At 38.9% G+C, this 14,837-nt stretch overlaps 1 protein-coding gene across 5 annotated transcripts in view; it reads left to right on the top strand.

The window, feature by feature from the left end:
• Window positions 1–14,837, top strand: part of NHSL1 (NHS like 1) — a 160,259-nt gene that overhangs the window by 113,161 nt on the left and 32,261 nt on the right. For all 5 annotated transcript variants that reach the window (XM_005210990.5, XM_005210988.5, XM_024996597.2 and 2 more), the window contains exon 3: window positions 9,529–9,656. In XM_005210990.5, the coding sequence (XP_005211047.1) occupies window positions 9,529–9,656 (128 nt within the window). The remainder of the gene's footprint in view (window positions 1–9,528; window positions 9,657–14,837) is intronic.

Here is a 14,837-nt window from a genome sequence, read left to right as displayed (position 1 = left end):
TAGTATATATTATATATTAATATGTATAATTAATATAAATTGAAGAATTTATAAAATCATTTTCAGAAGGGATCAAAGAATTTTCTGTTTCTTCTTAAAATGCTGAGTCTGCTAATATTTTCATTATTTATGAGATAGGTAGTGTTTTCACCTATAGACATGCTTTCCCTTTGAGGAAAAGCTAAGAGTCCATCTCTAATTTTAACTGTGGTAAACCTTAAATACCAACATTCCTTAAGATGAACAATACTTACTACATTCTGTACTTATATTTTTGTTGTTGTTATGGAAATTTAAGTATAGGAAAAAACTCTAGTAAAACTAGTTCAATTTCTTAATTTCTAAAACCCAAAAGTGTATTACTGATTCATCAGATAAAGACCAGTGTTATTTTATACATAATTAAGTGTGGTACGGAGACATATGGGTTTCCCTGGTGGCTCAGTGCTAAAGCATCCATCTGCCAGTGCAGCAGACATGGGTTCAATCCGCAGGTCAGGAAGATCTCCTAGAAAAGGAAATGGCAACCCACTCCAGTATCCTTGCCTGGGAAATCCCATGCAGAGAGGAGCCTGGCAGGCTTCAGTCCATGGGATCACAAACAACTAGACACGACTGAGCGACTAAACAACAACAACAACCCAGAGACATGGAGGAGGAGAGTTTCTCATCATAAGCAAGTTGACACTCTCAGGAAAGAGCACCAGCCTTGTGGCCAGAGCACCTGGAGTCTAATATTGGTTCCACCAACTGGAGCAAGTTTCTTTGTGTCTCAAGGTCTTTGTACATAAAATGTGGATATTATCCCCATCTCTTAAGGTCATTGTGGAGAGTAAATGATTTACTGTACGTAAAGTGCTTTGAACAATGGCTTGTTCACAGGGAACCCTCAATCAAAGTTAATATTAGTAATACACAGCAGTTACTGTATGTGTGCTGAGAGTTGTTTTACGTCTTGCCTTTTCCTACTACAAACGCTAACTTTTCTTGGAACCTTAGAGCTTGGTGCTGAAGCTGACAGATGCTTCTTGCCCAGAGTTGCACAGCTCTTCAGCAGCCAAACAGCCAACTCCAGATGCCCAATTCCTGTTGCAGTTTCTTCACCATGATGCTCTAAGATTCCTACCAAAGGGAACCCCACCCCATTTCTCCAAAGATCCTTATGAACATCTTTCACATCTTAGCATCTCCTGGTTCCATCTTTGTTGATTTCCTTGGGCTGCCATGACAAAGTGCCACAAACCGGGTGACTTAAAACAATAGAAATTTATTGTCTTATAATTCTGGAGGCTAGAAGTCCAAAATCAGGGTGTTGGCAGGGCCATACTCCTTTCAGCCTCTTGTGGTCACCCTCTTCCAGTTTCTGGTGACCCTGTGTGCTCGTGCAGCAGCTTAACTCCAATCTGTCTCTGCCTCTGTCTGCACCTGGCTGTCTTTCCTCTGTGTCAGTGCGTCTTCAAATGGTCCCAGTGTCTATATTTCCTTCTCATAAGGACATCAGTCACATTGGGTTAGAACCCACCCAAAAGACCTCATTTTAACATGCTTACATCTGGAAAGACTAAATAAGGTCATAGTCATAGGTACCGAGGTTAAGACCTCAGCATTTCTTTTCTGGGGACAAAGTTCAACCCAGCACACATACTTTCAGATCAAAAAACCTTGATCTTTTTTTCTCTTTGCTTTGGAAGTTTCAAAACATTGAATACATTTATCAGGCATCTGGCTGATACTATTTTAGTGTAAAAATGCTCCTAAGTATAAGGCTTCATGTTCAGTTCAGTTCAATCGCTCAGTCGTGTCCGACTCTTTGCAACCCCATGAATCGCAGCACGCCAGGCCTTCCTGTCCATCACCAACTCCCGGAGTTCACTCAGACTCATGTCCATTGAGTCAGTGATGCCATCCAGCCATCTCATCCTCTGTCATCCCCTTCTCCTGCCCCCAATCCCTCCCAGCATCAGAGTCTTCTCCAATGAGTCAACTCTTCACATCAGGTAGCCAGAGTACTGGAGTTTCAGCTTTAGCATCAGTCCTTCCAAAGAACACCCAGGACTGATCTCCTTCAGAATGGACCGGTTGGATCTCCTTGCAGTCCAAGGGACTCTCAAGAGTCTTCTCCAACACTGCAGTTCAAAAGCATCAATTCTTCAGTGCTCAGCTTTCTTCACAGTCCAACTCTCACATCCACACATGACCACTGGAAAAACCATAGCCTTGACTAGACGGACCTTTGTTGGCAAAGTAATGTCTCTGCTTTTCAATATGCTATCTAGGTTGGTCATAACTTTCCTTCCAAGGAGTAAGCATCTTTTAATTTCATGGCTGCAGTCACCATCTGCAGTGATTTTGGAGCCCAGAAAAATAAAGTCTGACACTGTTTCCACTGTTTCCCCATCTATTTCCCATGAAGTGATGGGACCAGATGCCATGATCTTAGTTTTCTGAATGTTGAGCTTTAAGCCAACTTTCACTCTCCTCTCACTTTCATCAAGAGGCTTTTTAGTTCCTCTTTACTTTCTGCCATAAGGGTGGTGTCATCTGCATATCTGAGGTTATTGATATTTCTCCTGGCAATCTTGATTCCAGCTTGTGCTTCTTCCAGCCCAGCGTTTCTCATGATGTACTCTGCATAGAAGTTAAATAAGCAGGGTGACAATATACAGCCTTGACGTACTCCTTTTCCTATTTCGAACCAGTCTGTTGTTCCATGTCCAGTTCTAACTGTTGCTTCCTGACCTGCATACAGGTTTCTCAAGAGGCAGGTCAGGTGGTCTGGTATTCCCATCTCCTTCAGAATTTTCCAGTTTATTGTGATCCACACAGTCAAAGGCTTTGGCATAGTCAATAAAGCAGAAATAGATGTTTTTCTGGAACTTTCTTGCTTTTTTGATGATCCAGCGGATGTTGGCAATTTGATGTCTGGTTCCTCTGCCTTTTCTAGAACCAGCTTGAACATCTGGAAGTTCACGGTTCATGTATTGCTGAAGCCGGGCTTGGAGAATTTTGAACATTACACGAAACCGATTAGGTTAATAAATTTTGTGCTTAGTTCAGTCGCTCAGTCGTGTCTGACTCTTTGCAACCCCATGAATCGCAGCACGCCAGGCCTCCCTGACTCTCACCAACTCCCAGAGTTCACTCAGATTCACGTCCATCGAGTCAGTGATGCCATCCAGCCATCTCATCCTCTGTCGTCCCCTTCTCCTCCTGCCCCCAATCCCTCCCAGCAGCAGAGTCTTTTCCAATGAGTCAACTCTTCGCATGTTGTTGTACTTAGATCAACTCAAAAATTTATGTTCTTTTTCTGGGTTGAGAGGAGTTAGAAATAAATGTTTAGGCCACTGACAGTAAGAGGATCCCTGTATGAGTGTCATATGCAGAAGAAATACAACCTCATGATGTTTTAGTCAAGATGTAGCCAACAGTTTGGTCAGACCTTAGAATCTTAAAAATTGTGTAGCCAGGGAGGTCTTGTTATGGAATTGCTTACTGACTTTTAAAAGGGAGAGGATTTGAGGTAGTTATGGCTTCTGTGGTAATTGTTGACATCAGTGACCGTGTTTTTTGAGCACTGGCCAAGTGGGAAGGTTCTGTACCAAGTCCTGACGCACGCTGACCTAGTCTCTTACCTGAAAGAGCAGAGTTCTCAGAAATACTTGTTGACTGATTCTCATGACAGCTTCCCAAATGAAGTAATGGCCCAGCTTTAGAAGTGGAATCTGAGTTTCTAGGAGGATAAGATGCTGTCCCCCAGGTCTCACAGGTAGTGAGTGGTACCTGGTTTGTCTGAATTACAGACACTCAGCTGCTTCTCCGTAGAGCTGTCGCATGGCCGTGCCACCCACCCATCCACCCACCCCTGCCAGTGGTTAACGTCCTGTTACTGAAACACACAAGTGTAGCTTTTCATTGCAAATCCCACATTTCTCAACGTTATATAGGAAGGATTAGAAATAAACGTTTACTAAGTGTTGGGAGAATGGGTGACAAGGATCTGAGAAGTCTTAGATTCGGTGTTGTTTCTGGAGGAGTCATTAGAGTTGTTTTGAAATAGTTTGATTTTCCCCTTGCTTATGAGGTAAGGTTGCCCTTCTTCTCACCTCTGAAGGTACATGTGGACGTGTGACTTGTTGTATCCAAAGAAACAGGAGAGGAAGTAACCTGGTTACTTCTGGCAGAAGTTTCCAGAGCCAGTAGTGCTGCTGCTTGATGGTCTGAGCACTCTTTGAGGGGGATCTTCCCACGGCTTGATCTCCATGTGACTGCCACCACTGCCTGGACTGGGAGAACACGCAGAGTCATAAAAACATTTTCTTGTTGTATTAAGCCCCTGGGGCTTGGAAGTGTTTGTGACTGCTTTATACTCCAGCTCATTGTCACTAATTCATTACACTTAGGAGCAAAACAGAGAGCATGGAAATTCATCAAGGATTTCCGATAGAGAAAATGAGTTTGAAGATAACTCTAAATCTTCTTGCAGCAGACTCCCTCAACATATCTAAAATATTAAAGCAGAAAATCCAAAAAATAGTGTAATATGTGAAGGTTGGGAGGACAAAACAGTATTAAATTCGTAAGACGGTTAGGTAACCCTCTAAGCCTCTGTCAGTATTTTTTGCTTCTATATTTAAAACTTTGGTCACCCACATTATTTGTCCATTGTTCTTGTGCTAAAGAAAATAGCTGGACAGGAAAGGAAGGAGGAGGAAATTTGTGGCTGGAAAACCAGAGGACACTACAAACAGTGACACCTTTATCTGAGCAGTACTGTGAGAACAATAGCATGGTTTTACTCTAAATTTCTGTTGCAAGAAGCATATGTGTTAAAGACGGAGCTTCTATTACATTTAGTATCGTGTTTCCCGCCTGTGGTTGCTGGCATAACCTGGCTTTAAGTTATACTTTGCCTTGCCCTTACCATCAGTGTAGCGTTTGAAAAGTCTTTGTTTATTCATGATTGCTAATGGCACCCCACTCTAGTACTCTTGCCTGGAAAATCCCATGGATGGAGGAGCCTGGTGGGCTGCAGACCATGGGGTCGCGAAGAGTTGGAAACGAGTGAACAACTTCACTTTCACTTTTCACTTTCATGCATTGGAGAAGGAAATGGCAACCCACTCCAGTGTTCTTGCCTGGAGAATCCCAGGGACGGGGGGGCCTGGTGGGCTGCTGTCTATGGGGTCACACAGAGTCGGACACAACTGAAGCGACTTAGCAGCAGCAACACTTGCTTATATCTCACTCCATAGACAATAAACTCACTTTTTAATGAACAAAGCCAAGGTTTTAGAAGCTGAGGGCCGCTGCAACTTGACAAGAGGAAATTTTCCTAGATTTCCCATTAGAGTTGAAGATGAATGACAGTGGAAGTTGATGAATTTCTTGGATTAATTAGATTATTTATTAATTATTTAGATTAATTAATGAGTTTATTATATTAATCTGGTAAGAATTTAAAAATTGGTTATCTGCCATAAATTTATATGGCCTAATTTAATCTTAGATGAGCACCATGTTCATTTGATATACTAGTTTGTTATAGCACTATTTAAACATTTTTGTGACATAAATTTAACCATGGTAAGAAAAGACATTGTCCTTTAAACTAGGCTTGAAAGATGACACATACTGGGAATACTAACAATTGCCATCTTTTCATGATTTTAATATATGGATAACAATTTTGCAGTATTTTGGTTTTATAAGCTTTAACAGGTATGTCATTTGGCTATTTTTAATTTCCTTTTAATTAAAAAATTTTGAAGTGTAATTGATGTACTGTATAGGTTCAGGTGTACAACATACTGATTTGATATTTAAATATGTTGCAAAGTGATCATGGTAAGTCTAGTAACATCTGTCACCACGCAAAATTATTATCGTATTATCAAGCATGTTCTGTGTAAGGGTGTATATTACATCCCTAAGACTTATGTATTTTATAACTGGAATTTTGTACATCTTAATCCCCTTCATCTATTATGCCCAACCCCATCCCCCCTGCCATCTGGCAACCACCCACTTGCTCTCTGAATCTTTAAGTCTGTTTCCGATTTGTTTGTTTTGTTTTTTAAATTTCACATGTAAGTGAAATCGTATGGTATTTGTCTTTGTCTGACTGATTTCACTTTGCATAATACCTTCTAGGTCCATTCATGCTATTGCAAATGGCAAGATTTCATTCTTTTTTATGGCTGGGTAATATTCCTCTGTGCGTGTGAATGAACATTGGATTACATATATCTTCTTGAGTTACTGTTTTATTTTCTTCAGATAAATACCCAGAAGCAGAATTGCTGAATTGTGTGATAGTTCTGTTTTTAATTTTTTGAGGAACTGCCATACTGTTTTCCATACTGGCTGCATCAATTTACATTTCCACCTACAGCACTGGGGTTCCTTTTTCTCTACATTCTTGCCAACTCTTGTGATTTGTTGTCGTTTTTGATGATAACATTTTGGATGTTTTTAATATTATTGCCAAGAATATCAGAATGAATACCACCTTTAGAGATGACCTAGCCTAACAGTCCCTTGCAGAGGAATCTTTTCTAAACACATTCTTACATGGTACCTGATATCGAGAACAGATTATTTAGTACTGTAAAATTCTATAATTTGAGACTTGTACTTATCTTAAGGTCGGTGAATGAGGGTGAAAAGGATTATTTTTTGAATAAGAAAAGGATTTGGTTTAAAGGGCTTTGGCCTTAACTTTGTGTTTTGTTTTGTTTGGTAACTATTTTTGAAAGCACCAAATTATGTGATAAGTAACTTATAGTGGTAATAGGTTTTATTAGTTTGTTTTACAAGATTCACCCTGAATCTTTAGGAGACTTCAGTTTATAGGACTACAGAAAAGTTAATTTAGCAATACAAATTAGTGACATGTAGAATTATAGGGTTGAGTGTTATGTTTTATTTTAGCTTTAAGATAAAAAAATATAAAATAAAATCAGACTTCCCTGGTGGCTCAGTGGTAAAGAATCTGCCTGCCAGTACCAGAGACCCGAATTTGATCCCTGATCTGGGAAGGTCCCACATGCCATGGAGCAACTAAGCCTGTGCGCCATAACTATTGAGCCTGTGCTCTAGAGCCTGGGAGCCGCAACTGCTGAGGCCCATGTGCCCTGGGGCCCCTGCTCCGCAACAAGAGAAGCCTGTGCACTGCAACTGGAGAGCAGTCCTGCTCACCGCAACTAGAGAGAAAAAAGGTCATGCAACATGAAGACTCAGCGCAGCCAAAAGGAAATAATTAAAATCATTTTAAAAAGTAAAATATTTACAGAATCCAAGAACTCTGTACTGAACACCATTTGAAAACTAGTCATCATGCTTTATGTAACATCCCTGTAGGAATGAGAACAGAATCTGGTTGTACTATTTATTTTTGTAGAGAGGTTGTGAAATATTGGAGAAAACGTGGAAGTCTTTTTCACTGAAAAGGGTTTGATTAGTGTTATAAATCCTCATTTTTTCAAATGTACTCTGGAGGTGTCAGAAATTTTTTTTTAATTTTCTTTTTTTATTCAATGTTAGTTAGCATGGATTGCCAGTCTAGCCCACACATTATTCAGCCCATAAGTAACTGAAGTATTAGTGTTTAACTATCTTATGATTACCTGTACAATTTTTCAGTGAGCTTGGCATTCTAAAAGAGCCTTGTAACTATTTCTATGGAGTTAAAAAAAAAAAATCTGATGTGTAGTTTTCATTTGACTCTCTGCTTCTACCATGAGATAGGTTACACAGGACAGTGAGGATTTTTTTATTTTTATCCCTCCACTAAAGCAGCTGCTCATCTCCTCTTTGAAGAAGCAGCTTAGATCCTGGTGTTAAAAGGGAGCTCTGAAGATGCCCTACTTTAGTTCTGTGCCATTAGGTGCGTGGTTTTGTAAAACTGTGCAAAGAGGAAACTTGCCCAAAACCAAACACCTGTCGCCTTCCTTTAGCAAGATGGATATTTAAAGCAATACTGTGGGGAATCCTTTTGCAAGGCAAATACTTTTCTGAGGTATCTAAGTCATAGGAGAGCTCCTGGGACTTTAAAATGTCATTAGAACCCTTGCTTTGTTCTCCCTCAACTGATGGGAGTTAGCAGTGCAGTGGTTCCTTCTTGAAGAGAATCCCCGGTCTCTGAGCAGCCAACGGCCCCAGTCATTGCTCCGTGAACTGGAAGACTTCTCAGACTGCCACCCAGCTTTGTGCTAAACTCCACACAGTGATTATAGGCTGTTTAGCATCAAATTAAATTGGAAATAAAAACAGAATGATAGATTATAATCCATGATTTCTCACTTCCAGTTGATCAGTCTAGAAGGCAAGCCTCACATGAGAATTGCTTGCGTTTTTTGATGTGGAATTATGTCATCAATTGTTACATGTCAAAAATTATAGTATGTATGGAAAACAGTATGGAGGTTCCTCAAAAACCTAAAAATTTAGTTGCCATGTCATCTGGCTGTCCCAGTCCTGGGCATACACCTAGACAAAACTCTTAATTTGAAAAGATACATGCGTCCCTGTTTCGTAGTAGCACTGTTTGCAGTAGCCATCAAAGCAGCCTAAATGTCCATCAACAGATGAATGGATAAAAAGGATGTGGTATATATATGCAGTGGAATATTACTCAGTCATAAAAAAAGAATGAAATATTGCCATTTGCTGCAACATAAACAGACCTAGAGATTATCATACTAAGTGAAGTAAATCAGAAAAAGACACATATCATATGATATCATTTATATGTGGAATCTAAAATATGACTCAAATGAACTTATTTACAAAATAGAAACAGACTCACAGACAGAGAATAGACTTGTGGTTGCTAAGGAGGAGGGGAGTAGGGGAAGAAAGCATTGAGAGTTCGAGATTAGTGGATGCAAACTATCATATATAGGGTGTACAGGCTTCCAGCTGGCTCAGTGGTAAAGAATCTGCCTGCCAATGCAGGAGACTTGGGTTTAATCTCTGAGTGGGGAAGATCCCCTGGAGAATGAAATGGCAACCCACTCCAGTATTGTTGCCTGGGAAATTCAATGGACAGAGAAGCCTGGCAGGCTACAGTCCATGGGGTCGAAAAAGAGTCAGACACAGCTTAGTGACTAAACAATAGCAACCTACTATAACATAGCACAGGGAATTATATTCAACATCCTGTGATAAACCATAATGGAAAAGAATGTTAAAAAAGAATGTATACATTGTATATCTGAGTCAACTTGCTATACAGTAGAAATTAACACAACATTGTAAATCAACTATACTTCAATAAAAGTAATGTAATTACCCTGACTCAGAGAGTTTTTGAGAGGTGTAAAACAGTCCCTTTGAAGTGTATTAACATGGCATATAAGGTGTGGTAGCTGCTTTACTAACTCTTAGTTCTTTTCATCATCATTTTTATTATTATTTTAAATCATTATTATATGTAGAGAAATATTGCAAGAAAAGGTAAATAAAAAGGAGTAAGCAAATCCTGGTTCTTAAAGCCCTTTCTCCCTTCCCTGGCCTCTACTCCTGCAGAATGTGATAAGTTACGGCGGGATGGCTATCGGAGTTCTCAGTACTATTCCCAAGGACCCACCTTTGCAGCCAACTCCAGTCCCCTCTGTGATGATTACCAAGATGAGGATGAAGAAACAGATCCAAAGGTAAGTCTTCTAAATTCAACGCATGATCCTCGACTGGGCTTTCATCCTGACCCATTGATCTATTTTTGTGTGTGCTAGTACCATACTGTTTTGATTTCTGCAGCTTTGTAATATAGCCTGAATCAGGGAGTATGATTCTTCCAGTTTTGTTCTTCTGTGTAAATATTTATTGAATTAAATGAATGGAGGATGAACAACCTGTTCAAAAAAGATCTTAGAGAACAGTCTTCCACTCACCACTTTCTAAATAAAGAAATTAATGCCTTGAAGATGCAAGTGATGCATACAGCAAGTGGCAGAGCTAAGACTTGAAGTGTGTCTTGTAATTCCTAGAATACTACTTCTTAACTTTATCTCTTAAATTCCACGCATGGAAGTTTTGTAAATTTCTAAGCTCTAGTCCACACTCATGCATTTATCTGCTTACTGTCCATCGCCACTTAAATGTCTCTTACAGCTATCTCAAACTGATTCAAATTCAAATGTGATTCTCACATCTCTCTTCCAAAAGGAAAAAAAGGAAAAAAAAAAAAAACAATTCTACCTGATTCTTTTATAGTTTTCCTCACCTCAGTAAGTTACATCTTCTTTCTACCCATTTTTAAGTCAAGATCATCGGGCACATTCTTGATTCTTTTCTTTTTCTCACACCTTGAGCAAATTCTGTAGGATTATTGGTTAGTGAACCACTCCAGAATTGCAGTTCAGGTATTATGTAGCAACTAGGTCTAGAGCATGTCCCTAAGAGTGGGTGGCTGAGGAGCACTGGAGGTAAGGTTGTGAAGGATCAGAGCAGGTGTTAGACGGAACAGCTCAGTGGATGCTGAGTTCACGAAGAGTGATGACAGGAATAGTGGTGGAGGGAGGCTGAAGTAAGATTACCGACGGGCAATGCCAAGTGAGAGAGTTAGCTCTTATTGCATAGCTAATAGGAAATCACCAACATTTTTCAAACAGAAGATTTTATGATTGGGAATAAAAATTACATATATCTTTTGTTAGATGCAAGACATAGCTAATGTTGAAACTGATTTTCTAATTTATTTAAAGTATCAAATCTGACTTTAGAACATGTAGAGGGGAAATATTAACAGACTAATTCCCATGTTAAAAAAATTGTATCAAAAATTACACCATATTGACCTCCAAAGTAGTAACTGAGTTGATGAAGGTGTTAACTAACCTTATTGTCATAATTGTTTTATAATATATATGCATCAAGTCATCACATTGTAGACCTTAAACTTTCACAATATTAATGTCAGTTATATCTCAATAAAACTGGGGAAAAATTGAAATAGTTAAAAAAAACATTGAACCAAATTGAGGAGGAACACCAAGCTTAGACAGTTTCACGAAGAAGAATCTACTAAAGTTTTAAGAGTATTTAATTCAGTGCTTGAAACTGTCTGAGAGCAAAGAAAGAGAAGGAAAAGGTGAAATTAAAAAATGATAATAAATTAGTTTTAACACTGATACCAAAACCTGAATACACAAATCATAAGATAAACTAGCCAATCTCACTCATGAATATTGGCATTAGAAATTAAAAATAACAGGAAACATAATCTAGTAACTCATTTATGAAATGAATACTTCAAAATCAATCTGGATTTATTTCCATAGTAATTTAAGAATGTTTATCATTAGGTAATTCAATCATGTATTAATTGTGTTAATATACTTCAGGGGAAAAATCATATAAAAACTGTAGATATTGACATTTGATACAATTTTACAGCCATTCTTGATTAAAAAAATATAATAATATGGGAACAAGTGGATATTTGTAACTTAACGAAAGTACCTACCTGTCACCAAATCCAACATAATTTTTAATGGGCCATTCTCATTAAAACAAAGAATAAGACAGGCATTTGCAGTTACTATAACATAGTATAGATATACATATGGTATAATATTGGTATAGAAATCAATAACTTTCATATCTACATATGCAAGTTAGAAGAGATAGTAGAAAAAGTCTATTTAAAATAGCTATAGTAAACAAAGTAGGGAAAATTTTAATTTAAAAATGCAAGTTACATATGAAAAAGCTTTAAAATACTTTATGGGAACACAGCTAAGATTTGAATAAATGAAAAGATATAACATGCTCTTAGAGGATTCAATATCAAAAAACTGTCAATTCTGCTCAAGTTAATTTTAAAAATTAACACACTAGGAATAAAAAATTGAGTAGTTTTGTTCTGTTTTAGTGTGGAATTATTTTAGGGGATGGGAGGAGGAGAAAGAGGATTGGAGAGGCCGGATCCAAGGTTGCTACTGGCAAAGCTGTAAACTAGAAGAGCAATGGGGAAGGAGAAGCAGCCTGACCAGGTATTAAAACATAAAGAGTCAGGAATCACTGCAATGTGGCACCTGAATATACAAACTGGTAGGACAGAATGTTAAAGACAGAATGTAAAGTCCAGGAAGTGACCTAACTTTTTAGGGCTTCCCAGGTGATGCTAGTGGTAAAGAACCTACCTGCCGATGCAGGAGACCATAACAGACTATGGGTTCGATCCCTGGGTCAGGAAGATCCCCTGGAGGAAGGCATGGCAACCCACTCCAGTATTCTTATCTGGAGAATCCCATGGACAAAGAAGCCCAGCTGGTTACGGTCCATAGGGTCACAAAGAGTTGGACACAACTGATGCAACTTGCATGCATCCATGCATATATGATGGTAAAGTTGGCATTCGAGATCAGGTGGGGATCCATTCATTGTATGAGGGGCTCCAAGCTAACAGTGTATAGTCTTTATGTTAACTCCAAGACCCCTGACTGCAATCATGTCCTTAAATGTCACTCTAGCATTTGGGGTCATTTTAAACATGGAGTATACAGAAGTCAATTTAGAAGGAAAATTCTACTGGGAAAACCCTTTGTATTTCTAAGTAGGCTATGGTGAGGACAGTAGTGAACTCTGGAGAAGGGACAGGTAATAATTAAGCATCTATTATGTGCTTAGGATAAAAGCACTCCCCTAAAATGAGAGTTGCTAATAAGACAGAAGTTAAGGACATATAAATTAGAACAGAGAACTTAGGGGATGTCTGTTTTGGTTATTTATTCTGGCTCATCATTCCAAAGTAATTATCCAAATGCAAAACATTTCCCAAGTAGGACTTGTGTTTATGGTGTAGTGAAAGTTATTTTGCTGGTGATCTCCACATATATATCTTGCAAAGTAGTGATGTAGTGTAGCAAGAAAAGAAGTTGCTTGAACTGTTTCCAAGTATATGTTATATATGTCATCTACATAGTAAACATGCTGCTTGAAAAACACTGTCTGCAAAGGGATTCAGAAATCTCACAAAATAACATTTTTATTCAACTGTGAAATCAAAGAGTAAGCTATTGCTTTGGTATTGTTCTAGTCTTGACAGTTCTTTGTTTTGTTAGTTTGCATTGTGTGCCAGGTGCTACCAAAGAGGTTATTCAGGTATTTGAAGGAAATTTCAGTTAGAGATGACAGGATACTTCCTGTGAGTTGAGAGGGCATATCTCCAACTGCCATTGTGGGAGGTTATGTTTGATGATATGTTCACTGAATCAGGGAAACATTCACAGAGGCCCCATTGTCTCAGCAGAAAGGATGTCAGTCATGAGTTACTCAATCTCTTGCGTAAAATTTGCCCTCCTTCTCCCCAGACAGACAAATTAGACTGGGATTGTGGCAATAAATGATTGGCTTTCATGGTATTGATAGAAACTGAAATTTTCTTTTCTAGTCTCTGTTTTTCTTTGCAGTGGCATCATCTCAGGTTCTGTTTCGGTCTCTACTGATATGAGAGATTTAAATCGAAGGAGGATTTTGAGGATGACAAAAGGACAGTGGCCTTCCTCTGTAACCACACATGTAGGAAGCATGTATAAGGTGATGCTTGGGAGACTGGTCTAGAGGAGCTTTCCCACCTGTCGAAGTTGGTGGCTTTGGCAAATTGCTTCCCTCTGCGAGTTTCACTTTCCTTAACTGTGAAGAGTCATAAACCACATGTTCTGGTTTTGCTCAGGATAGTCCTGGTTTACGGCTGCTGTTCTGTGTAATTATTAAAAGTACTCCTTTCACTCTCAAAGGCATTCTGGTTTTGATAATAAATTACTTGATTGCCTTACCCACCTTGAAGATGGTTATGAGGCTGAAGTGAGTTAATGTTTTTTAAATCCTTAAGCGTGGTGCCTGGCACAGTATATGCTCAAATAATGATGACTGATGTCTTTAAACTGCTTGGTTTTTCAAACCAGACTTCAAAGAAATTAGTTCAGTAGACAGTGTCTGGTTTTATGAAAATTTGGCTACTCTTTCAATCATTCTAAGTCTTTTATTCCACAAACATAGAATTTCCTACCTAAAGCAATAAATTTGAGAGGTTTCAGCAATTACCAAGACTTTCTAGTTGTTGTGACTTTACAGGTTATCTGTGTAGAACTACCAGTGGTTATTTTACTGGCACTCATTTTATAATAATTGTAGAACACTTTAGAACTTTTTCACAAATTATATCTCATTTTCACAAGACCTTCCATAAAGTCAATATTTTTAATAATTATTGCTAGCATTTTAACCATCTTGAAACTGAGACTCAGATATATTAAATTACTTTCTCAAGATCACAAAGCCAGTATTTGAGAGGACATGAATGCAGGGCTTCTCACTTTATATTTCATTTCTTTTCATTGCACCATGTTGGTGAAATGATAGGACAAGATTGCTGAATTACCCAAGTTCCTTCTCATTATGCCTGCTGTTGTCACTTTTCCCTCTGTCTTTGACTTGTTTGGTGTTATTCACTTATTTCGGAGAAGGCGATGGCACCCCACTCCAGTACTCTTGCCTGGAAAATCCCATGGATGGAGGAGCCTTGTAGGCTGGGGTCCATGGGGTCGCAAAGAGTCGGACACGACTGAGTGACTTCACTTTCACTTTTCACTTTCCTGCATAGGGGAAGGAAATGGCAACCCACTCCAGTGTTCTTGCCTGGAGAATCCCAGGGACGGGGGAGCCTGGTGGGCTGCCGTCTACGGGGTCGCACAGAGTCGGACACGACTGAAGCGACTTAGCAGTAGCAGCATTCACTTATTCACGGTATTGTTTTCAAAAAACCATGTTAAGTCCTGCTTAGTCCCAATATATAGACAGAGCCCCTGGCCTTGGGTCACTTAACTATCCAG

The sequence above is a fragment of the Bos taurus genome, chromosome 9 (genome assembly GCF_002263795.3).
Source record: "Bos taurus isolate L1 Dominette 01449 registration number 42190680 breed Hereford chromosome 9, ARS-UCD2.0, whole genome shotgun sequence".
Taxonomy (NCBI): domain Eukaryota; kingdom Metazoa; phylum Chordata; class Mammalia; order Artiodactyla; family Bovidae; genus Bos; species Bos taurus.
The sequence above is the reverse complement of the archived record's forward strand: the minus strand, read 5'-3'. Positions and strand labels throughout refer to the sequence as shown.